Here is a 26,269-nt window from a genome sequence, read left to right on the forward strand (position 1 = left end):
CTAACCTGAAAGGTTGTGAGTTTACTACCAAATAAATCGGTTGGACTAAAACCTGGTGTTGTCAGACTTTTTACTGTGTTTACCCCAATCCAACGCCAGTATATCCATATCATGGCCTGTGATTACCAGGGTTTAGCCCTCCCCCAGTTTTTGCATAGGGTGTAACATTTGCAAGCTTCCAGTCCTGTGCTGTGGATTGCCTACCCGAGGAGTATTGAAAGATTGTGGCCACAGTCCGAAGTTTCCACTCTTTCTTCCCTCTAATGAAGATGCCTCCCATTCAGACTTTACTCCTATGACCACCTTTCCAATTGCCAATGTTTTATTTTAATCTGATTCAATTTCCCTACTGCTCTTCCTTTACTGTGACATTGGAGATGGATGCAGAGTGCGCATTTAGTACTTTGAACCCCCATCAGTCTCATTCCTTCTTTGATTATCCTCTCACTTTGTTAATATAAGACTTAGAATACCAACTATTTTCATTCACCCTCTTCAGTCTTCCCTGCACTTATTGATTCCAGTTTGATTCTCTAACCATCTAGGAATCTGACATTTATTATCTATCTGTATTTTTTGTATTTCACTTTAATCTCTCTAGCTTTGTATGCCATCCTTTACCCACCCTGTGGGAATCTGTCTATTCTATACCCATATTATCGTTACCCCCACCCCCATTTCACGTTTACTGTTTTACCTACCAGCCTTTTGATTCCAATTCACCCGAGTGAGATTTCATTTCAGCTCTGAATTGAACCCTCTTCCAGTGAGTATCATCACCTTCAGTTCTTGTTGTTAGGGAGTAAAATCGACTCCCACGAAAGGTGCACAGATTACCTGATGGCAATGGATGCCATTGAATGTCAGAGATATTTATGCAAGTGCTGAATTTCTAACAGTGATCCTTTGACAGATTTTAATGTTCTACAGCAAGGTTGGACCCTAGTTAGAAGTGAGGATTTCCATTTCTACACCATGATTTCTCCCACAATCTAGACATGAGATGTCTCCAATATAATCCAACGCGTTTAATCATTTTCTAGTATCCTGTGTATAGAAGATAATTGCCAAACGCTGCTAAACCAGGGGCACAGCCCAAGCAAAGTTCCTTATTTCAGCGACCTCCAGCTTTCAGAGCTTTGTATCATCGGTCATATTGACGTGTTTCTCAGAATGAATGATTCTACACTTTTGCTGTTGAAGGAGGTCGTTTCCAAGAGGAGAGGTTTCCAACAAATACTTAATCACAACAGGCTAACCATCATTCTTCATGCAGTAACTCTGCCTCTGCGACAGTAGATCTGGGGTGCAACCACATGCAGGCTTTGAGCATGTCATCCCAGTTAACATCAGTGTAGGACTGAGGCATCATGGCAGGTGCTGTCTTTAAGATGAAACCTGCCTGTTTTGCACAAATGATCTATTGTAATCAGCAGATTTCCTCCAAGGTCCTGAGTCAATATTTATCCCTTGACCAACATTACGAGACAAGGTCATCCAGGCTCAACGTTGGCTCTATTCTTTCTCCTCCGATACTGTCAGACCTGCTGAGATTTTCCAGCATTTCCTGTTCTGTCACAAGATGATCAGTTGGCCACTAATCTCACCATTTGAGCACATCTGTGTGTGTGCAGATTCACTGTGCTTCCCTTCATAACAGTGACTTCACTTTTAGCAGCAATTTGAGTATAAAGCAGTTAGTTCCTTCAGGAAAGTTCAAGCTTGTCACTGTTTACAGTCAGTAATCTTATCTGCACATTGAATAATGTGGGTTGTCACAGTCTCTTCCAGTGTTTGGTGCTGAGTGTAATTTGATGCAGATTAGATTGGGCAGATTTATCAATAGTGTCTCGTAAAGAATGGAGAAGAAAAGGAAAGGTACATCCTCCTGAAGAGAATCTCCAACTTGGGGTGCCTAATGGACAACTGCATGCTCACTGATATCTTCAGACCCCCATAGCTTCTGAAGCCTTGTTGCTAACTGAGGTTATCTACCTGCTTGTGACTGGGCGGACTGTCATGTGTGGACTTGCTGCTGGTTGTAGATTGTACAGAGGGGATGAAACACACTGATCTTTACGATTTGTTGGGCAGAAGAGAATTTTGTTCTTGGGTCATTTTTGGTGTTCGGTTTTGAACATCTGTGTGGAAGCTATACCATCGGCATCTTCCCTCGATGCAGACGAAAGGTTAAATTTAACACTAACCCCCTGGAACAGTACTTCAAAGGACTGGTTTAAAACAGAAAGAATCGCAGATGCACTTGGTGACTGAAGCAACCTCTGCTTTAAATGCTTAGATTGACAAATAGAAGTATTTGATTCCAGGGAAATAGCTTCAATCCATGAAGTCAAAGGACATTTTTGTCGTCATTTATGATTTGAGCATTCCTTTCCAAACAAAATTTACCAAATTAGTTTTGTATTACAAAACCATGGCCTGGAATTTGCAGTCTGGCCTATGGTAGGACTCGAAATTCCCACCTAAAGTCAACAGAGGCTTGGTTACCTCCAGATTTTCCATCCTGCCTGCAATGAATCTCAGTCCACCTTTACAGCACTAACTGGGGATTGTTTCACCTTTGGTACATTGCTGAAAGCTAATGACCATAATACACATCTGCTGTCTGTGATCCATGCAGACTTCAAATCAAGTCACAATGAGAGACATTTAGAATAACTTGCACAGGTTCACCAAGAGTTTCTGCCTTGGCGCTTTCCTCATGAAAAGACTTTTAAACTTGGTCTGCTGTACACCTAAGACTTTATGGGAACTTGTTGATGACCAATGGAAACAGTCAAAAGGGAACTAAAAAGATATAGAATAGTGGTTGTGGGTAGGGGAGAAATGGAAGAAAAGCCAAAGTTGGGTTTGGACCTGGAGTGGGTGAGTATACAGAATGTTTGTGTTCTGTTGCTGACAACATCAGTATCAACAATGTTTTTGTAGAATCGCACAGTAAAGGAGGAGGCCATTCAGTCCATCATGCCAATGCTAGGAATTATCCAATTAGCCCCTTGCCTGTTTTCCCACGGCTCTGTAACTTTGCTCCTTAGGGAAGGGGAGGGGCAGTACTTTTAAGTTTTATCTTTCATGAGCATTTTTTGTCTACAAGCGACATGGATCTTGTAAAATGGGGGTGGAAATAACTGGCTTAGATAACGGGCTCCTTCAATTGAGGTGGTTTCAATTGAGGAAAGCTTCATGTGTTGCGAGCAATGTCATTATTGTTCCCATAGACACATTCTTAATTTTAGTTGTTGAAGATGCAGCCCAGGTGTTACAGCTTCCATTGATTTTCTTCACTGAGGCAAAGGTCTGGATCTCAGTGTGCTGCCTACTGAGACACTCACTCGAAATGACAAGGAGGGGATTAGGAGGAAGCAATTATTTAATCTGTGTTATCTTATTCCTTCACTAAAGCACTTTGAAGTTTGGCTCAATTTCTAAATTTCTCTTTCTCCTTCCTAAAACAATCCTTCTTTGAAGATAGCCAATGGCTGCAATTCCACAGCTGGTAACCGTTTCAAAAGCTCCATGCTGCAAGTTCCCAGCATCTCCAGCGTAGGGGAGGTAAGGATATTGTTCCTCTTGTCCCAGTTCACAAACCATGACCATCTCACCATCACCTTCGTTGATCCATTCGGCCTGACAACGATTGGGCTTGAAGGTTGCTGGAGTAATTTGTAACAAAAATATATATTTTTAAAAACTGCCTTTAAAAAAAATAGCACCCTCCAGAGGGGAATGGAGAGATCCTCGCCGTGACCCAATTTTTAATTTAGAAAAGAAAGCAGAAAGAAAATGCTGTTCCTTCCGAGTTTACTGTAGATGTGGCCAGTCAGTCGCCATTTCGGGGCTGCTGTCTTGTGGAATATGTTCTCGGTGACTCCTGCCTATTTGGCATCTACCTGAAGTGAAAAAATAATCAGGATTAGTAAAACTGGTTAACAAAATATTCTCAACTGCATGAACATTCTTAAAACATAATTTCTGATTATAAAAGAAGTGTCTTAGTTGAAAGTTATTGGAATTATGGAAAGCAGATGAAGGATTAATAGTGTTACACTGATGAACTGGACCTTGATTTTCCAATGCAACATATCATTAATGAATAAACACCGATTTAACTTCAAGTATTTATTTTATTCTTTCTTCCTTGACTCGTAACCTCTCCATTGTATAGTGCATGAATGGTTATGGGGACAATTTGAATGGGGTCGAGTTTCCAGGTGTGAAATATCCTACAGTTCCCTGGATGTAAGAATTTGCATTGTCTTCTATCTGTGGGGAAGAAAAAGCAGGCTTGACAACATCTAATCACTGTGAGCTGTTTTATTTTGTTTCATTCCTTTTTATTGGTTTCAACCTTGGTGTTCCTGGCTGTGCACCAAGTGGTCAGCCTGTCCCCATTACTGCTCAGTAAAGGAAATGGTACTTCTCACCATAACACCACCACAATGAAGTGCTATTGAGCAGCTGTAGTTAATTTGATATTTAAAACTTGATTACACCCCCTGCCGCCTTCATCTGATAGAACTCCACCATTGAGCTAATTAATCTTGGCTCATATTTTGCTAATTATTCATTGTAGATGGATTTCAGAACAAGCTATTTGTTATATTCTGACTTCCTTAGAAATTCTGATCTGTGGCTATCATGTTTTGTTGGCTATTGTAGCTGACAGTCAATAAATGTAAGATTTGAATCGACGGGAAAAAAATACGCTTGCTTGTAAGTAAGGCTGAGAGATTGCTGTGGTTGAGTGAACGTTAGCACAGGGTGCAAAGGGCTGACTGGCCTCCTGTGCTGTAATAACCATCAGTGGCCTAATGAACATAACTTGAAAGCAGGTGTCAGGTAAAGACGTTTCATAGAGATGTCGATAGACATCGTTTTCCAACTTGGGGAATCCATTTGCCAGTAAATGCCCAAGGCACAACATATACAATAAAGAAATAGGTTATTCTACAAAAAATCAAATCATTTATTTATAAAAACTTTTTACACATGAATAAATTTACACATGCATGCACCCACATCTGTTACCACAAACATATTAAAGGCTGATTAGCTCTTCAGTAAGGATAGCATGTGAATACAGCAATAATTTACAATACTTTACACTGTAGTCTGATTGTTGTCACAATCTGGGGAGAGGGTAGCATCATTTCATTGGAAGGATATTTTACAAAAAGGAAGGCAATCTGTAAATAATGTATAGAAACAGTAAAAACAAGAATTTACAAATGATCCGATGTACAAAAGAGAAACATCAGTTAAATGTCATTATACTAAACTAAAAGAATGTACGAAATCTGTTTAATTGGCTGGTTAATGTTCATTTGCATACTTCTGTATCCATACCTGATGGGGTGTAAAGATCACTCCTGACCAGCATGTAAAAAACATTATTCAGCCAAGCAATTGGGTTTTTTGTAATACAAAGCTGCTGTTGCTCTTAAAACAACCCATCAGCTGCAATTTGATGGGGACGAGGCAATATGGAATAAAAACTCTGGAGTGAACACATTAAAGATATGTTTTACTTAACATTGGTCTTGCACCTGCTGTTTTTTTTTTGCACAGTTTGCATGCCATTATTTTATCAAGAACATATACCAATTTTAACCAGTTTAGGACACAAAAACTGATATAAAGTATACATTTTGATGGAAAAGCATGCATTTTCATGTACGTGGTATGAAATGCATTAAATGACAAAGAGGAAGGGGCTTGCTAATTTGCTCTGCAGTTGAATGCAGTTTTATGTTGCTAAGATGATGAAACTTCACTGAGGAATGGATAGGTACAGCCATATTCCAGAGAAAAAGAGAGGAACACTGGACACTGACCCAGGTAGGCAAACACAAGACTTTCACAGTTTTTAACTAATGGCTTTTGGTGGGAAGAGGGATGATGAATACAGACACCACATACAACATATACCTTCTCCATCACTGGGCAATGAGTTTAAAATAAAATGATCATTGTGTATCTCTAAGGCAAAACCGTAAAGGGCAGCTATAACACCATTTGGAAATAAGACAGTGGAAGTGCATGATTATTCAGAATACACAAGAATCACTTCACTCCACCAAGCTTCCTCAGCAGTTTCTTTCCTTTTGATAACAGTCCCTTTTTCTTTTTTGAAGCCATATCTCTGCCCCAGATTGGGCTGTCTGGCCCATCTACAATAGCAGCTCCAGAGTGGTGATGGTGATGGGGATGTACAGTTGGAGACGGAGCCCTCCTTGGCGTGTTTTCACCAGGGACCTAGTGTGTATCATACGATTTGATTAGTTTTTTTAAATGTAGAAAGGGATTGTGTTAAAGGATAAATGAAAACCAGAAGCTGCACACGGATTTTAAAACACACAAAGGACTACTCTCTGACTCTGCACAAAATATTACACACCTGAAGATACCATAGATGAGATTTGTCTAATGCATCTAGCAGCTCAAACTGAACAAATCTACTTGTCTTAGCTTTAAAGAGGAAAACAAACAGCAGGTCTTGAAAGAAAAAGTGTTCCCCAAAGTCTTGGATTAATCTTTCAGCTAAAACAAAAGAGACCAATGAATAGTGTGCTACAATGATAGAGATAACTGACCCAAATAGTAACTTGTGATCTTAGGCAAATGAAAATGTTTCTTTTTTAAGTTATTTCAGGTGAATTTAGTGTGCAGAGTGAATGAACATTCACAAGATCACTTTTGGGGAAGAATGTTTTTCTTTCACAATCATTTCTAAATCAGGCTTAGCTGCATCAGATCTACAGGAGCTCCTACTATAGGTATCTTCAGTTGCTCACTTACGTGAAGGTTACAATGCGTTTATTAAGATGTGAAATGAACACTCTTCTTCTGTTCCCAGCAGATGAGCAAAGAAACAAAACAGAAAAAATTGCAATGATGATACTGAAATGGAAAAATCAAAACCCCAACACACATTACTCGTATTTAAAAAAAAGACAGGCCATCCCAGTCTCAACCCCAGAGAGATTTCTACCTACGTTCTAACTGAGATGTTGGGTCCAACAGAGGAACTAACTGGAATTCTCATGGTAATGTTTTAAGAATTTGTTTGCTTTACTGGCTGCTTCAATTCAGCTTTGGGTGATTTTTTAAAAATGTTTGCTTTAAAAAATGAAATGCTTTTTCATCTTTACAAAAGGGCAGCCTGTGATTGTAGTGGGATAATTTGCACCTTATCTCTTAGCAATGTTTAGTCACGTAAACTTGTGCAATGGTTAAAGCACACAAGGCCATTCAGCCCAACCTATTTGTACCAACAACTCTAAAGGAGCAATTCACCTGGTGCCGTTCCCCCATTCCCTACCCACACCTTCGCATTCTCCTTTTTCAAATAATAATCCACTGCCTGTGGAATTCCTTGACTGGCCCCACCTCTGCGCTCTCAGGCAGTGTGTTCCACATCCTAACCACTCACTGTGTGAAAAAGTTTATCCTTGTGTTGTCGTTGCTGCTTTTGTCACTCAGTTTCAATCTTTGTCCAATGGGAAGAGTTGCTCCCTCTCTACTCTGTCCAGACCTCTCATGATTTTGACTATTTCTATCAAACCCCTCTTCTCCCAGGAAAACATTCCCAACTTCTCCATCTATCCATGCTCCTCAGCCCTGGAGCCATTCTTGTGAAATTCAAAGTACAGAAACAGCCCAGCTGGTGTATGCTGTTATTTATGCTCCACATAAACATCCTTGTACTTTTCTTCATTTAATCTGAGCACATAACCCTTTAATTCCTTGCTCTCCCATATGTTTATCTGATCTCCTCTTGAAGGCACCTATGTTACTTCAGACATTTTTTATAGTAGCGAATTTCACATTCTAGTTGCTCTTTGGGTAGAGGGTGGCACAGTGGTTAGCGCTGCTGCTTTACAGTGCCAGGGACCCAGGTTCAATTCCTGGTCTGGGTCACTATCTGTGTGGAGTTTGCACATTCTCCCCGTGTCTGCATGGGTTTCCTCTGGGTGCTCTGGTTTCCTCCCATAGTCCGCAAGACGTGCTGCTTGGGTGCATTGGCCGTGCTACATTCTCCCTCAGTGTACCTGAACAGGTGTTGGAGTGTGGCGACTAGGGGATTTTCACAGTAACTTCATTGCAGTGTTAATGTAAGCCTACTTGTGATACTAATAAATAAATTTTAACTTAAGTTTCTCTGAATTCCCTATTAGTGACTGTCTGATGTTTATAGCTTTTGGTTCTGGTCTCTCCCAACAAGCAAAAACACCTTTTCCACATCTAACCTATCAGATGCTTTTCTGATCTTATAGACATATGTCTGGTCTCACCTCAAATCTTTTTTCCAGTGAGAAATGCCTCAGCCTGTTTAATCTTTCCTAACAGTTATGGCCTCTCAGTTTTGGTATCGCCCTTGAACATCTTTTGCTGTATCTTTTCAGTGCCTCAATATCCTTTTTATAATACAGGTACCAGAACTGTCCATAGGATATTCCACTACGGCATAGCAGCACAGTGGTTAGCACTGCTGCCTTACAGCGCCAGGGACCCGGGTTCAATTCCCAGCTTGGGGCACTGTCTGTGGAGTCTGCGCATTCTGCATTGGTTTCCTCCGGGTGCTCCAGTTTCCTCCCACAGTCCAAAGATGTACGGGTTAGATAATTTGCCATGCTAAATTTCCCCTTAATGTCAGGGGAACTCGCTATGGTAAATGCATGGGCTTATGGGAATGGGGCCTGGGCCGAACTCTATAGGCTGAATGGCCTCCTGCACTGTAGGATTCTATGAAATGTGGCCTAAACAAGGTTTAATACAACTCTGCCTGTCTAGAAATGGAACTCCGTGCTTTGCTGCTTTGTGTAATGACCTGTCCTGTTACCTGCAATGATTCCTCCGTTTGTATCCTCAAATCCTCTCTGCTTCCTTATCCCATTGAGAAATATATTTTCCAAGGAATAAGTGGCCTCCTTATCCTTCCCACGAAGATACTTTACACATAATGAAGTACTCTGAAGTGTGCTGACTGAATTGGTTTCTATGGAAAGAGTAGGATATTCCCAGGAAAGCAATGTTTTGGATTTATTTATGAGGAGGTTTTGAAAAAACTGGAATAATTTGGGGATAGCAGCTGATGAAGATAGGTTGCCAGTTCCATATTGGTGAATGAGGGAAGGCTCTCAGTAACAAGGACACACAGACAGCACTGTTCGAATACTCTGCTCATTACCTGAATGAACACACACTCCACGTTTTGTAAATTACATATACACTGTCAGAAATCCCAGCTGTGGTCAGGTGATTATTTCAGATAACACTGCTGAGTGTAACCAATGCAAACACACACACATACAAACAGAGAGCACTGAACGTGTACAGAAACAGCTCGGAGGATTCTGCTCCAAAGGGACCGAAGCAAACTGGAAGGAAAAATAAAACACAAAATACAACAACAACATGCATTTATATAACACCTTCAACACAGTGAAATGTACCAAGTACTTCATAGATGCAATTAACAAAATTTGACATTGAATCATGCAGGGAGAGGTGAGGACAGCTGATCAAAAACTTGTTCAAAGAGGCAGATTTTAAAGACCATCTGAAAGATGGAGCTAAAGAGAGAGAGAGCCAGAGAACTCCAGAGTTTAGGAGCTTAGCAACTGAAGGCAGAGCCACCAATAGCGGAGCAATGGAAATGGGATTGTTCGCCATGACCATTCTTCACTTTCCTCTTTCACACATTGTTATTTTCCAGGTGAATGGTGAGCTTTTAATTCATTTCTGGAAGAATTCCCACCAACTGGGAGTTACGGATTGACTGGGACTGGTGATGTTAGTCGCTGTGCCAATCAGATCCTGCTTATTCACCCTACACCAGGGAAGAGGAATATTCCAGATTTACTACTTCCTGATTTGTTCTGTTCTGATAGTTTGTCTCACTTGGGGAAATTGTGGGTAGGAGATGGGGAGCGGGTTGATGGTGCAAGTGGGGAGTGGAATTTAACCCCCTCCCCGGGGCGAGTTTGATGGTAGGGGGCATTCAATTAGACAGGAAGCTGACAGTGGGACCTTCCCACCTCCACCCCAATCAAGCTTGTGGATGCACTTCCCAATCGAGATCTCGCAGTGGGCACCATGCTGGGAGCAGGATAAATAAATCCTCCAGGAGGGGGTGGGGGTGTCCTGTGCTTTATCTGGGAGACTTGGCATCAGGAAGAGCCACAGAGAGCTGCCCTTGCTGCCGGCACCCTCCTCCCCTGTGACATACACTCTGCCATCAGTCACTTGTGCCTGGATCCACTGGAGATCCTGGGCTCAGATTGATGTTGCACTGGCAGCAGCCTCTGTCCTCCGGGGTGGCACTACCAAGCAAGGAAGAGATACCAGTCTCTGACTGGCCAACAGTTGGCAGCGTGTGGGCCTTCCATCCCTGGGCTCTTTGATAACGGAGAGGGTCTGCTGATGGCCTGATTGGCACTGAGTGCTGACTCTCTATCCAGTGGGCAAGAGTCCTCTGCAAAATACTGCCAATGGTGGAAACAGGCTTGGCAGGAGCGTGATGTGATTCTCTTTCTATTATTATACACATTCCTCATTTCCAATCGATGACATTTGCACAGCCAGCCTCCAAACGGGCTGATTCCCATCTCATAGCAGCAGTTAGTCTGGCATTAGTGAGACTTTCCACAGCAGAGGCAACTGAACTGGACTTTAATCCGATAAAGGACTTGCTTGTATCGAGTTACAATTATACCAATCTTAAACTAGCAGAACATGTTCCCCTCTCTGAGGGAAATCACATGCATTCAATGAACTAAATGTCTGAAAGCAAAATAATTGATCAATTGATTCACAAACAAATTACAGCTACAGATGAGATTGGCAGGTAGGAAATGCATGAAGCAGTAATACCACAGAAAGCAGATATTGCAGTGACCCTGACAACAACGGCTGAGTGAGAATGATTCCCTTCACTGCAATAACATTAAAAACACCAACATTCAGCCACGTCAGAATAAACACTATATGGTGCCTTGTTAATAACTGATTACAATATTATGACTAGTTTAGTTACTATGGAAAAATGATCTGCATATTAAAAATATCTCATCCTATGTCGCAGCAAAGCCATGTGTACATTGATGCCAGCTTGTACAGAGTAAACTTGGTAATTTTTCTAAAGTTTCAGATCTTATTGCTGGCAGTGTGTGAAGTCCTGCTCGCCATCCCAACAGAAATGCAGCTTTGCATCTTTTGTCTTCCTAACTTCTTCACATTGCCCTTTTTAAACATCCTGGATTTCTTTAAAGATCCAGCACGCTTCATATCACAGAGGAACCCACAGAAAGCAGAGTTCCAAATTGGGGTCAGCACTGAAATTAATTTAATTGTCTCACAGAAAGAAAGGACACTGCATGGAGGGACTCTTGCGTTTGAGGAGTCAGAAAGTGAGTTATTTGCCATAGGATTCCGAGCCTCTAACCTGCTCTTGTAACCACGATATTTCTATATCTAGTCCAGTTCTGTCTCTGGTCACTGGTAACCCCCAGGCAGTTGATAGTGGGGGAGGTTCAGTGATAGTGATGCTATTGAATATCTACTGTACAAAGTCTCACAATGCCATGTTAAAGTTCAACAGGTTAATTTGGAATCACGAACTTTTGGCGCACAGCTCCTTCCTCACTTAGTGATTCCAAATAAATCTGTTGGATTTTAACCTGGTGTTGTGAGACTTCTTATTGTGCCCACCCCAGTCCAACGCCGGCATCTCCACATCACTGAATATCTACAGAGATGTTGTGATACTTTTTTGTTGGAGATATAACTCACTTCCTGATTTCACAAAGTCTATCCATAATCTACAGGCCATAAATCAGGAGTGTGATGGAATATTCTCTACTTGCCTGGAAGAGTGCAGCTCCACCAACACTCAATAAACTCAACACCATCCAGGGCAAAGCAACCCTCAAACATCCACTGCCTCCACCACTGACACACAGTGGCAGCCATGTGTACCATCTACAAACGCATTGCAGCAACTCACCAAGGCTCCTTCAAAGCACCTTCCAAGCCCATGGCCTCCACCACCACGAAGAACAAGGGCAGCAAACATTTGGGAACATCACCACCTACAAGTTCCCCTCCAAGTCACTCACCATCCTGACTTGGAAATATATCCCGTTCCTTCACTGTCGCTTGGGAAAAATCCTGGGACTCCCTAACAGCACTGTAGATGTACCTACACCACATGGACTGCAGTGGTTCAAGAAGGTAGATCACCAGCACTTTCTGAAGGACAATTAGGAATGGGCAATAAATGCTGGCCAGCCAGTGATGCCCATACCCTATGAAAGAATGAAAAAAATCATTGTCTGGCACTTGTGTGACACAAATGTTATTTGCCACTTACCAGCCTAAGCTAGAACATTGTCCAGGTCTGGCTGCAAATGCATACAGACACCTTCAGTTTCTGAGGAGTTGTAAATGATGTTGAGCATTGTGCAGTCATCAGCCAACATTTATACGTCTGACCTTCTGATGAAAGGAAGGTCATTGACAAAGCAGTTGACGATGTTTGGGCCTAGGACTTCCTGAGGAATTCCTACAGTGATGTCCTGGGACTGAAATGATTGACTTCCAAGAACATCTTCCTTTGTGCCAGGTATGACTCCAACCAACCTGACTCCCATTGATTCCAGTTTCGCTTGGGCTCCTTGATGCCACGCTGGGTCAAACGCTGACTTGACGTAAGGGCTGTCACTCTCACCTCACCTCTGGAATTCAGCTGTTTTGTCCATGTTTGAACCAAGGCTGTAAGGAGGTCAGGAGCTGAGTGCACCTGGCAAACTGAGCATCAGTGAACAGGTTATTGCTGAGTACATATCACTTGACAGTACTGTTTATGACCCCCTCTATCACTTCTTAGTGATGATTGACTGGACTGCGTTGGATTTGTCCTGTTTCTTGAATGCAGGACATATCTGGGCAGTTTTCCACATTGCTGGGTAGATGCCAGTGTTGTAACTGTACTGGAACAGCTTAGCTGGAGGCGCAGTAAATTCTGCAGCACAAATTTTCAGTCCCACTGCCAGGACCCATTGCCTTTGCAGCGTTCAGTGCCTTTGGCTGTTTTTTGCTATCGCTGGAGTGAATTGAATTGGCTGAAGACTGATATTTCTGATGCTGGGAAACTCTGTCAGAGGCCGAGACAGATCATCCACTCAGCACTTCTGGCTGAAGATTGCTGTGAATACTTCAGCCTTGTCTTTTGCTGACGTGTTGGGCTCCTCCATCAGTGATGATGGGGACATTCATGGAAGTTCCTCCCCCTCCAGTGAGTTGTTTAATTGTCCATCGCCATTCACGACTGGACTGCAGGACTGCAGAGCTTAGATTTCCATTGGTTAAGGAATTGTTTAGCTCTGTCTATTACTAGCTGCTTATGCTGTTTGGCACACAAGTAGTCAAGTGTTGGCGCTTCACCAGGTTGGCATCTCTGTCCGGCACTGCACCTGGCATGTCCTCCTGTATTCTTCATTGAACCAGGGTTAATCCCCAGATTGTAGTTGAGTACAATTCTGCTGTTAATGGCCCACAGCACCTCACAAACAGCCAGTCTTGAATTGCTAGATCTGTTTGAAGTCTATCCCATTTAGCACAGTGTTCGTGCCACTGAACATGATGGAGGATTTCCTAGATGTGAAGACAGGACTTCGTTTCCACCAGCACTGTGTGGTGGCCATTCCTACTGATACTGTCATGTGCAGGTAGATTGGTGAGAATGAGGTCAAGTATGTTTTTCCTTCTTGTTGATTTCCTTGCCACCTGCCACAGGGACCAAGAGATTGGTTGTTGTGGGGGGAGGGGGGTGGTAGTGGAGATGGGACACACGATGGTTTGGGAGGTTGGGGTGAGAGGGGTGGTGGTGGAAGACCTGGAAGGAGAGGGCCTGGGTTGTGAGTAGTAAGGGGTGGGTGGGTGGGGGGGAGGGATGGTGCAGGGGTGGTGCAGGGGTGGTTGGTGGTGGCGGTTAGGGAATTGGAGGGGGGGGGCTTGTCATCAGGAAGGGGGGAATGGGTTTCCGGAGTGGGGGGAATGGGAGGGTTGGGGGGTGGTGTCAGGCCATTGGTGAATGGTGTGGGAAGTCTGCTCTGGAGCCATGTGTGTGTGTGTGGTGTCCCCTATGAGGCTGGGTCTGGGTGTTTAGTTCCTCTGGGTTCAGTTAATTCTTTCAGAATAACTATCAGTGTAAAACTGACAGAACCAGCCGAGTTTGGTGATTTAAATCACTTTGTTGGATGGTTCCCAGCCCAACACAATTGTCCAGAGGAAGTTAGCGCTTCTCGACAATTGCTGGTTAAACGTGAGATTCCTCAGTGCATCATTGGGGTGCCCCCTAAATACAACACTGGGGAACCAGAAAACTTGGGTCATTTCCACAACACCATCAACTTTCCTTAAAGGCTTGTTTTATTCCTTACACTCCAGAGTTGTGTGACTGGAAGTTGAAAGGGAAGTTTCTGAGCACGTACTCTGCCAATGAAAACTATTTTGTTAGAAAAATAGTTGGCATTTTGAGCTTCAGTTTCTGATGAAGGGACCACCACATTGGGCCTGCTTCCCCAGGCCAGATGAAGCAAGACCATTATTGGAGACTGCAAGCAATTCTGACTTTATTGGGATGCAATCCAGAGTCACTGGCCCAGGCCAATAAAAACCACCCCAGATAAACAGCGGGTCCATGGGTGAGATGCAAAGACATTGGGGATAATCTATTACTCTTCATGACTAAGGATGATCTGGAAGTCCAGGGTAAGACTAATTAGTAGTTTGTTAATCATACCAGTGACTGCAAAGTGAAGAAATCCAATCCTAACTGGCCAACCTTCAAATCTCAAAAAATGATGCTCAATGTTTACATCAAAAATAATGTTGAAAAGGCAACAAAAATATAAATCCAACAAAACAGCCATGGAATGAAGCAAAACCTGAATGCGTCGATGATTTATTTAAATCCACTTGAGAGTAAAATACTTGCCCTTTTTCCTTTCATACGCACTGGTGCATCTTGAGGGTATCTGGCTGGGGCTTCAGAGAGATAAACCTCAACATCATCAGGCACTTCTTCCAGGAAATTTGAAGGAACCAGACCCTTGTGGCCATTGATTTCCCCCTGCAAGTTAATGATACAACGTTAGCCCATAGGATCTTATAACACACATGGAGACCATTAGGCCCATTATATGGTGCTGGCTCTTCCCTGATAACCCGGCAAACATTTTCCCTTCAAGATTTTATCCAATTCCTTCCGAGAGGTATTGAATTCGCTCATGCCACCCTTTCGGTTTGTGAATTTCACATTACTACAACTCACAGGGAGAAATTCACAATCGTTTATAAATGTTTAACCACCTAGTTGTTCAAAACTCTTCTTAGAAGCCCGCACAATACAAGATACAAGTTTCAGAAAAACAGAAAGCTGTAGCAAAGAATAAATCAATTATGTGGATGTGGGGGGTTTATCAATTAAAATTTTAAAAACTCAGATGTGCAGATTGTTAATGAATGAAGAGTAAACATGGGTAAATGGGCACAGTAAGAAGTCTCAGAACACAACAGTGTGCACCTGATGAAGAAGCAGCGCTCCGAAAGCTCGTGCTACAAAATAAACTATTGGACTTTAACCTGGTGCTGTGAGACTTCTTACTGTATTTACCCCAATCCAACCGGGCATCTCCACATCATGGGTAAATGGAGTTGAGGTTCAGATTAACCAGATCTTACTGAACTGTAAACGTAAATCGTATCAAAATAGCTACATCAAAGTGATAGCAAATAGCTTGTGAGAATGTACTGAGCACACACACAAGGCTCAGCTTTTCTAAGAATTCCACTGGCTTTGATTTATTCGGACTTTGACACTATTGTCGGAGTATGTTTACAGCAACAATGGCTGGAGGAAGCTGAGGTCACTGATCTGTCTGTCCCATCCCATGATGCAAACTGCCCAGAAACCCATCAAACCTCAGTGCTTGTACACCCCTCCCTTGAACCTTACAATGGAAGGGACAAAAACATAGAAAAAATATTTCTATAATTTACTCTTTAATTGCCATTGGCTGTAGGTGACAGGTGCCGTTGTCCTAATCACCCCATTGAACTCAATAATTCCTAATACCTCTGCACACAAGGTGTTTCCCTTCTGAACATGTATTATTTGTTCTATTTTGCTGTTTGTGGGATTGCCCTGTTCCTACATCTAATTACGTAACAGTAACTACAACTCAAAAATCAATAACTGAATTTGAAGCACTTTGGGCTATTTCCAGGAAACAACAACTTGTTTTTATAAACATCCACTCTCTCCACCACTGATGCCCAGTGACAGCCGTGTGCACCATCTACAAGATGTACTGCAGCAACTCACCAAGGCTCCTTCGACAGCACCTTCCAAAACCACAACATCTACTATCTAGAAGGACAAGGACAGCAGTCACATGGGAACAGCACCACCAGCAAGTTTCCCTTCAAATCATACACTGACCTGAGTAATACATGATCACTGTTCCCTGGGTCAAAAATCCAGGAACTCCCTCCCTAACAGCGCTGTGGGTGTATCTACAAACATGGACTACAGCAGTTCAAGGCACCAAAACCTTCTCAAGTGCAGTTAAGTATGGGTAATAAGTTCCAGCCTAATATTCCTGGAAGATAGAAGTTTCATATTTCACATTGTAATTTCCAAAATTATTCATAACTTTTTGAGCTTTTTGGATAGAATGTTAACCTGGGGAAATCTGTTGAAATTGAATGAATAAGGCCACTGGCTTTTCCTCGTATAAAGCTAACTTTTATTCTCAGTTCAATAAAACAAAGACAGCTTTTATTTTAAATATTGTGAAAGCTAAACCTACGTAATAAAATCCATCTTCATCCAGTTCTCCCCAGACGTTGATGATGTCTCCAGCACAAAATGTTAACTCAGCCTGAAACAGAGAAACGTGAACAAATTTCAACACCGTCCTGTTTCTGTAAAAAAACACAAGTGATGGAAGGAGATTCTTTCCTGTTTATTATTTGGCAACAGCAACAGGGAATGAAGGAAGTGGTGGGGATTTGGACCTCACTCGAAATCTACCTGTGTGAAACAACTTGTATTTGTGTAGAGCTTTACACAGGTTAATAACAACTTTCAGGGTTATTCATGAAGTGTCACTTGCCAAAAGAAAGAAAAAATTGCATTTGATTAGGTTTGATGGAGGAATTCAAAATCATAAGGGGTCTGGACAGTGTGGATCGGGAGAAACTATTCCCACTTGTGAAAGGATGGAGAATGAGAGGGCACAGATTTAAAGTAATTGTAACAGGGCAGCACGGTGGCACAGTAGTTGGTACTGCTGCCTCAAAGCGCCAGGGACCAGGGTTCAGCCTTGGATGAGTGTGTGTGTGTGTGTGTGTGTGTGTGTGTGTGTGTGTGTGTGTGGAGTTTGCACATTCTCCCTGTGTCTGTGTGGGTTTCCTCCGGGTGCTCCAGTTTCCTCTCACAGTCCAAAGATGTGCAGGTTAGATGGATTAGCCATGGGAAATATGGTGGATTACAGGGATAGAGCCTGTGTATTGAAACTGTGTCAGGGTTGGTGCAGAATCAGTGGCCCGTATGATCTCTTCTGCAATGCAGGGATTCTATGATTCTAATTAGCAAAATAAACTAAAGTGACATGAGGCAAAAACAAATTTCATGCAGCGAGTGATTAAGATCTGGAATGCTCTGCCTGAGAGTGTGGTGGAAGCAAATTCGATCAAAGCAGTCACAATGAAATTGGACTTCCCTGAAAAGGAAAAATGTGCAGGGCTACAGGGAGATGTCAGGAAGATGACATTAGATGAGTTGCTCATTTGGTGAGTTGGTACAGAAACAATGGACCAAATGGCCACCTCTGTGCTCTAATAATTCCATGATTTAATTTTACAATTCTTTCATAACCTCAGGATGTCCCAAAGTGCCGAATATTATTTAATTGGAGAGAAATTACAGGACGGTTTGGCTCCAACAAAACGTTAGTGTGCAGGTACAGCAAATAATTCGGGAAGCCAGTGGTTTGTTGGTCTTTATAGTGATTCTGCACCAACTCTCTGACAGAGTTTCATACACAGGCTCTACCCCTTTAACTCACCATATTTCCCATGGCTAATCATCTAACCTGCACATCTTTGGGAATTGAATATAAAAATAAGGAAGACTTGTTACAATTATATAGGGTGTTGGTGAGACTGCACAGGGAGTACAGGATTCAGGACAGTTTTGTGACTGGGATTTTGTGTTTTAAAGTAGCCGGGAAAGGTGCAGAATTAGATTTGCTGCCTCTAAAAGAGCGCAACACAACAGGTTAGGTGCTGTTGCACACATGCTCTGAGATGTTCGATTGTTATTGTCAGGTCCAGGGGAAATTTTTATTTTTCATCCCACAGTATTTTTGGAAGCCTTTGGAAAACCTGCCAGGTACAAGAGTTCAAAACCTTGAGGGAAGCTGCTGAGGAATCAAGAACATTGTGACAGGAGACAATCATCTTACAACTCATTATTTGATGTTATCGGGTAAGTGTGATGTGTTTGTACTGCAGTGATTGTAAATGTGGCTCTGTCCTGCAAACATTAGTTGACCATTGCATTGAGCAGAATTGTGTAAATGTGGAGATGCATTCAAGTACTTTTCCCATTGGAAAAGTACAATTATTCCTTCAAAACTGGAGAAAAAGTACCTGGGAATGCCTCTACCATGATCTGATTAAAATGTCCAGAGTGCTACAACTTCGAAACAATCGCCCTGTTGCTGAATAAATTTCAAAAAAGATCCACCTGGCCCTTTAGTTTCAATAAACCTCACTGTCTGGAGCTGAAATAGTTTAGCTGGCTGAACCCATTATGAATGCTTGGCTGACTTTAAAAAGTTTTTGAATCAGGTAGGTAGCTCAGAACTAAGAACATGATTTGATTGACAGTTTTAATATAAGGTTAGCTATCTGATGCAGTTTATCAATGCATGTTTTTTACTATCTTAATGATCACTTAAAGGGATTAATTTTTTTTCACTGGGACAGTGCTGTATGAATGACTATGTTTGATTGACAGTTTTAAAGTTTATTTATTAGTCACAAGTGAGGCTTACATTAACACTACAATGAAGCTACTGTGAAATTCCCAGAGTCGCCACAGTACAGCACCTGTTCAGGTCAATGCACCCTAACCAGCACGTCTTTCAGACTCTGAGAGGAAACCCATGCAGACACAAGGAGAATGTGCAAACTCCCACACAGACAGTGACCCAAGACGGGATTTGAACCTAGGTCCCTGGTACTGTGAAGCAGCAGTGCTAACCACTGTGCCACCCGACAGTTTAGTTTTATTTCAAATTCATTTTGCAAGTTTGCCATTACTATTTTCTGACTCCTGAGATCGATCCATAGTGGATACAGGGTGAGCAGCTACGAAGGATGCATGGAGGGGACATAGAGGACATGAGGGTGCACGAGGTTTCTGAGGAGATATAGGGGTATGAATATAGGGGAATTCATACCGGAAAACTGGAGCACCCGGAGAAAACCCACGCAGACACGGGGACAATGTGCAGACTCCACACAGACAGTGACCCAAGCCGAGAATTGAACCCGGGTCACTGGCGCTGGAGGCAGTCCAGAGAAGCTTCACTAATTTGCTTTCTAGAATGAAGAGGTTTGTCTTATGAGGAAATATTGAGCAGGTTGGTCCGTACTCACTGGGGGTTAAAGAACAACAGGCAATTCGATTGAAACCATTGGCAGAATAGATGCTGGATAGGGTAGATGTTTCTTCCCACATTGGAAATGTAGAACTAAGGGGCACAGTTTCAAATAAAGGGTCTCATTTAAGATAAGGAGAGTTTTTTATCTTTGAAGTTTTCTACCCCAGAGAACCGCAAATTATTCTATGACAGTGCGGCGCTCCCTCGGCACTGACCCTCTGACAGTGCGGCGCTCCCACGGCATTGACCCTCTGACAGTGCGGCGCTCCCTCGGCACTGACCCTCTGACAGTGCGGCGCTCCCTCGGCACTGACCCTCTGACAGTGCGGCGCTCCCTTGGCACTGACCCTCTGACAGTGCGGCGCTCCCTCGGCACTGACCCTCTGACAGTGCGGCGCTCCCTCGGCACTGACCCTCTGACAGTGCGGCGCTCCCTCGGCACTGACCCTCTGACAGTGCGGCGCTCCCTCGGCACTGACCCTCTGACAGTGCGGCACTCCCTCGGCACTGACCCTCTGACAGTGCGGCACTCCCTCAGCACTGACCCTCTGACAGTGCGGCACTCCCTCAGCACTGACCCTCTGACAGTGCGGCGCTCCCTCGGCACTGACCCTCTGACAGTGCGGCGCTCCCTCAGTACTGACCCTCTGACAGTGTGGCACTCCCTCAGTACTGACCCTCTGACAGTGTGGCACTCCCTCAGTCCTGCACTGTGCGCTGCTTGAATGACTGTGAGGCTGGGTGTTTGATAAGTGAAGAGGAAATTATGAATTAACTGAGAGAAATAAATTCTGTTTACATAACAAAGATGCAGACAGGTTTGGTGTCACAGCTGCAGTACATGGAAAATCCTGGTTGCCACGCACTCCATGGCAACCAGGCGTGTAATAAGTTCTTATGGATTCTGGAATTTTAGCTCCGGGTCAGCAAGCTGGAGGCTGAGCTGCAGACACTGCGATGCATCTGGGGGTGGGGAAGGGGGGGGGAGGAGCAGCTGGAAGCTCAGCCCCAGAAGTCAATCACACCCCTTAGGTTAGCATCATCTCATTGGCCAGTGGTCAGGCGCAGAGGGGTGGGACTGCGAGTCAGGGAGTGAAGGGGATTGAGAAGGTTGGCAGTGGAGAAGACTCAGCCCTTACTATTGAGCAACAAGTTTGAGACTCATGCAGTTTGTATGGAGAAGAGTGAGGGGCTGTGGTGTGGCTGAGCAGACTGCCCAGGGCACCTGGATACTAGATCAGGTGAAGGTGCTAAAAGGAATGTCGTGGTGGAGGGGCTGGTGTAGCCAGTGGGATTGACACTGTTCTCCACAGCTGGGGGCAAGGATTCAGATGGCTTTTTTGCCTGCCTGGTGTCAGGGTTCAGGACATCTGCTCAAAGCTGGGGAGAAAATTGCAGTGGGAGGGGGAGAATCTAATTATCATGAACCATAATCAAGGCAAGGAACGAGGTTCTGCTTGGGGGGCATGAGGAGAATGACGCTAAACTAAAAAGCAGAACATCAATGGTAATAATCTCTGGATTATTACTCCAGCCACATGCAAATTAAAATAGGGTAAACCAGATTCGAGACATGTATAAGTGGCTGAGAGGGTGATGTGGGAGAAGTAGGTTCCAACTCCTGGACACTGACATCAACACTGGAGAAAGTGAGGTCTGTACCGTTGGGACGGCCTACATCTGAACCGTGTTAGGGGCCAGTGGTCTGGTGAGTTGTATAATTAAGGAAGGAAAGAGGATTTTAAACTAACTGGGAGTGGAGATCATGCAGAGATGTAGAGAAAGATTGAGTAAATGAAAGGAAATGATCAAGACAGCAGTAGCAATAATCAGAGTATAAGCAGGAAGGAAGAGTGATTGCAAACTGATAGGGCCTGAGTTTACACAAACAGTAAAGCTACTGAAGTAGTTCTGTATCTGATTGTGCTTCTCAATTTTAATAAAACGGATGAATTGTCAGCTCAAATAGAAATTTACATGTAGAAGCTGATGTAGCCATTAGACACGGCTACTTGTAAACCAAAGCTGGAACCTGAATATCCAAGGGTACATGATATTTAGGGAGGACAGAAAACTAGGAAAGGTGGTGGGGTAACTCTGTTAATTAAAGAGAGCATTGGTACTGTAATGAAAGACAACCTTCATTATAAAGCTCATGATATAGAATCAGTTTTGATGGAACTAAGAAACAGCAAGGATCACAAACATTACTGCGAGTTGTTTATGGGCCACCAAACAACAGTCACAATGTAAATCAGGAGTGTGTGTGTAATAAGCGTAATATAGTAATCATGGGGGATTTCAATTGAAATACAGGTTGGGTGAATCTAATCAGTATTAATGTTGAGTATTATGTAGCATTAATGTAATATTAACGGGCAGCATGGTGGCAGTGGTTAGCCTCACAGCGTCAGGGACCCAGGTTCAATTCCAGCCTTGGGTCACTGTCTGTGTGGAGTCTGCATGTTCTCCCCATGTCTGAGTGGGTTTCATCCGGATGCTCTGGTTTCCTCCCACATTCCGAAGATGTAGTTCAGTCAGAAACTAGGGTCTTAAATCAAAACAAAGGAAACTCTGAAGGTCTGAGGAGCCTGTGATAGACTCTGAAACTATGTTAAAAGCAATGATAATGGAGAGGCAATCATTAACATTTAAGGAACTAATACATAGTTTATAACAAAAATACATTCCTTTAATGCACAAAAACCCAGCAAAGGGAGTGTTCCAATCAGGTCTAATGAAAGAAATGAAGGATGGCACTGAATCAAAGAGAGAGGTGTGTAAAGTTGCCAAAATAATGGCAAGTCTGAAGATCGGGAGTATTTTGAAATTCTGCTAAGGAGGACTAAGAAGAAGATTAAGAAAAGGAAAATAGAATATGAGGGTAAACTAATGAGGGACATAAAAATGAACTGCAAAAACTTCTTTAGTTTTGTAAAGAGGAAAAGATTAGCAAAATCTAATGTGGATCTATTGCAAATGGAATCAGGAGAATTTATAATGAGGAATAAGGAAATAGAAGAGAAACTGAACAAATACTTCCACCGAAATCTTGCTGTGGTTTATGCTGGTGGATTTTCTGGTCCCTCTGATGGTTTGTGCAGTCTCCCCTTGCTGTGGGTTTCCTGGTGGGAATCCCACTGACAATAGGACGACGCACTGTCTCCCACCGCCGTGAAACACACTGCAGAGGGAGCAAAATCCCACCATATGTCTTCACAGTGATACGCGCTAAATACTAAAAAGCTTCCAGTAAGAATTGAGTATCGAGGGAGTAGCGAAACCAAGGAACTGCAAGACAGTAATACTTGTTAAAAAAAGCACTCAAGAAATGAATGGGACTGAAAGTTGATAAATCCCCGGGGCCTGATGATCTACATCCCAGAATGTTGAAAGAGGTTGCTATAGAGATAATAGATATATTGGTGTTCATCTTTCAAAATTTTATAGATTCTGGACTGGTTCCTTCAGACTGAAAGGCAGCAAATGTCACCTCACTATTAAAGAGGCGGAGGGGAGGGGGAGAGAAATCAGGGAACTACAGACCTGTTAACCTGACATCAGGAGTAGGGAAGATGGTAGAATAAAAGGTGTGATAAAAGGACATCTTGAAAATAATGGTAAGATTGGACAAAGTCAACATAGGAAATTGTTTAACTATAAAAGAACAAAAAACAGCATCAGAGCAGGCCCTTCAGCCCTCCTAGTCTGTGCTGCCACATGATGCCCTTCTAAACTAAAGACCATTTGCCTCTATGCAGTCCGTAACCCTCTATTCGATGCCTATTCATGTATCTGCAAAGATGTCTCTTAAACATTGCTATCGTACCTGCTTTGATCACCTCCTCTGGCAGCGCAGTCCAGGCTCTTATCACCCTCTGTGCAAAAGAACTTGCTTCTCTCATTACCTTTAAACTCCTCCCTTTTGCCTTCAATCTATGCCCCATAGTAACTGACATTTCTACTGGGGTGGGGGGGCTGGTGTGTGGAATCTCTTGGTGTTTTTTGATGATGTAGCTTGCAGAGTGCAGTAGAACAGAGGGATCTGGGAATCCAGATACATAGTTCCCTCAAAGTGTCGTCACAGGTAGATAGGGTCGTAAAGAGTGCTTTTGGAACATTGGCCTTTATAAATCACAGTATTGAGTATAAGAGTTGGAACGTTATGGTGAGGTTGTATAAGACATTGGTGAGGCTGAATTTAGAGTATTGTGTGCAGTTTTGGTCACCTAATTACAGGAAGGATATTAATAAGGTTGAAAGAGTGCAGAGAAGGTTTACAGGGATGTTGCCGGGATTTGAGAAACTGAGTTACAGAGAAAGGTTGAATAGGTTACGACTTTATTCCCTGGAGTGTAGAAGAATGAGGGGAGATTTGACAGAGGTGTATAAGATTTTGATGGGTATAGATAGAGTGAATGCAAGCAGGCTTTTTCCACTGACGCTAGGGGAGAAAAAGACCAGAGGGCATGGGTTAAGGGTGAAGGGGGGAAAGTTTAAAGGGAATATTGGGTGGGGGGGAGTTCTTCACACAGAGAGTGGTGGGAGTGTGGAATGAGCTGCCAGATGAAGTGGTGAATGGGGCTCACTTTTTAAGAAAAACTTGGACAGGTTCATGGATGAGAGGGATGTGGAGGGATATGGTCCAAGTGCAGGTCAATGAGACTGGGTAGAAAAATGGTTCGGCACAGACAAGAAGGGCCAAAAGGCCTGTTTCTGTGCTGTAATGTTCTATGGTTCTAAATCCCACCATGGCAGCTGGTGGAATTTAAATTCAATTTATTAATAAAAAGATCAATTAATAACCTGGAATTGAAAGCTCATATCAGTAGTAGTGACCATAAAAGTATCATTGATTGTTGCAAAAACAAATCAGGTTCATTGATGTTCTTTCGGGAAGGAAATCTGCCGCCCTTACCTGGTCTGGCCGACATGTGACTCCAGAGCCACAGCAATGTGATGGACTCTCAAATCTGAAATGTCCTATGGCAAGTAACTGTGGTGTGGCAGTCGGGACTGGGAAACACATGCTGGCCTTGCTAATGATACCCACATCAATAAAAGAATATAGAAAAAAGTGAGGCTTATTTGAAATTACTACCTCCACATCAACGTTAGGCGAACTTTCCCTTGGATCATAATCATATAGAGCCACCATTCTCCGTGTGGTGATGGAATGCTGCTGGCTGCTTCGCCTGTTCCTTTCTGTTGCAAAATACACAGGTTTTAAAACAATACACACTGATGATTCTTACACTAGCAGAATTAGCTGTGTTAATTCTGCCCCTCCTGCCCTGCTCCCAGCAGTTTTGGATCTATTTTGAAGTCTCGCTGGGAGAAGGGAAATGGGCTTTGATTCGGTAACTCGGTTAGGGGAGAGAGGCAAACTGACGCTCAAAATCCTTCAAACAATCAGCAGCGGGCAGGGGTTGGGAAGATTTCCTCAGGTCAGCACTGTTAACAACCAATAAACCCAAGTGTTTGGTTATTCCTGATAGAATGAGAAGACTTGGATTTATGTCGCATTGTTGATGATCACTGAACATAGATACAAGTGCTTCAAGGCCAATGAAGACATCATTTTTGAAGATCAGTTACTGTTACAATGTAGGAAACGCAGCAGGCTCTTTTCACACAGCAAGATCCCATAAACCAAACACTCTGTTTTCGTGGGGGAGAAATATCGGCCAGAATTCCCTTGCTCATGTTCAAATCACATCAGGGGATCATTTACAATCATCCAAGAGAGCCAACTGGGCATTGATTTAGATAATCCAGCACATCAGGCAGTTCAGCTCGCCCTCCGTACTGTTGGAGTCTCAGATTTGATCACTTTTGTTGTGGAGTGAGGTTTGAAGCCACAACAAACCTACAGGCAACAGGCAAGTACACTGTAAATGTAATAGGTTTATTCACTGTTAACAAAATGCATCAAGCTGAGGAAATCTGTGCCGACTGTTGGAGGATTCTGACTGCAGGTTTTTATTTGCACGAACAAAAATGTCAGGACCGGATGAGATTCGGTCCTTTGATTGGGTTGCCAATTCTAGTCGGATATATTCCTGGAGATTGCATCGCATGACCACCCCATGCAGTCAAACACTTTTATCTTCAAATACTTGTGATATTTTTGTAAGTAATCAATCAAAATGTCCAATTTATTTTGTGTATTTCCCCACACTGGGGGGTCCAGGGGATCAATCCTTAATTGCAGGGAGCTCCAGAACAATCCTGGAGGATTGGCAACTCTATCCATCAGCTGGTCCCACATATTCACATTGCTTTAACTCAGACATCCCAGACACACCATCACACCCGGAATCACCTCGATACCCGGGAGAGGCAAACAAAAAAACAGGGAAAGGCCAATTAATGAAGAAAGAAAAGGTGGAGAATCTCCCTCCACCAAACCAATCAAAGACAGTCAGCTGGGATTTGATAAGTAAAGATGTGGCTGGCTAATGTGGGTTAGTTTGGAGGAGGAGACAGGAAGCGTCACTGAAGGC

General features: G+C 43.1%; 1 protein-coding gene across 12 annotated transcripts in view; it reads right to left on the bottom strand.

The window, feature by feature from the left end:
• Window positions 1–5,017: 5,017 nt before the first annotated feature.
• The window catches only part of rimbp2b (RIMS binding protein 2b), a 269,586-nt gene continuing 248,334 nt past the window's right edge, over window positions 5,018–26,269 (bottom strand). For 7 of the 12 annotated variants that reach the window (XM_080207973.1, XM_080207968.1, XM_080207976.1 and 4 more), the window contains 4 exons: window positions 24,865–24,968; window positions 16,899–16,970; window positions 15,023–15,157; window positions 5,018–6,276 (listed from right to left, as the gene is read on the bottom strand). In XM_080207973.1, coding sequence (XP_080064099.1) covers window positions 6,085–6,276; window positions 15,023–15,157; window positions 16,899–16,970; window positions 24,865–24,968 — 503 coding nt within the window. In that variant the 3' untranslated portion in view covers window positions 5,018–6,084. Of the gene's footprint in view, window positions 6,868–15,022; window positions 15,158–16,898; window positions 16,971–24,864; window positions 24,969–26,269 lie in introns of all 12 variants that reach the window. The other 5 variants (XM_080207977.1, XM_080207975.1, XM_080207974.1 and 2 more) reach the window with 2 other exon arrangements.

This window comes from Carcharhinus amblyrhynchos, chromosome 20 (genome assembly GCF_965287045.1).
Source record: "Carcharhinus amblyrhynchos chromosome 20, sCarAmb.v2.hapA, whole genome shotgun sequence".
Lineage (NCBI taxonomy): Eukaryota > Metazoa > Chordata > Chondrichthyes > Carcharhiniformes > Carcharhinidae > Carcharhinus > Carcharhinus amblyrhynchos.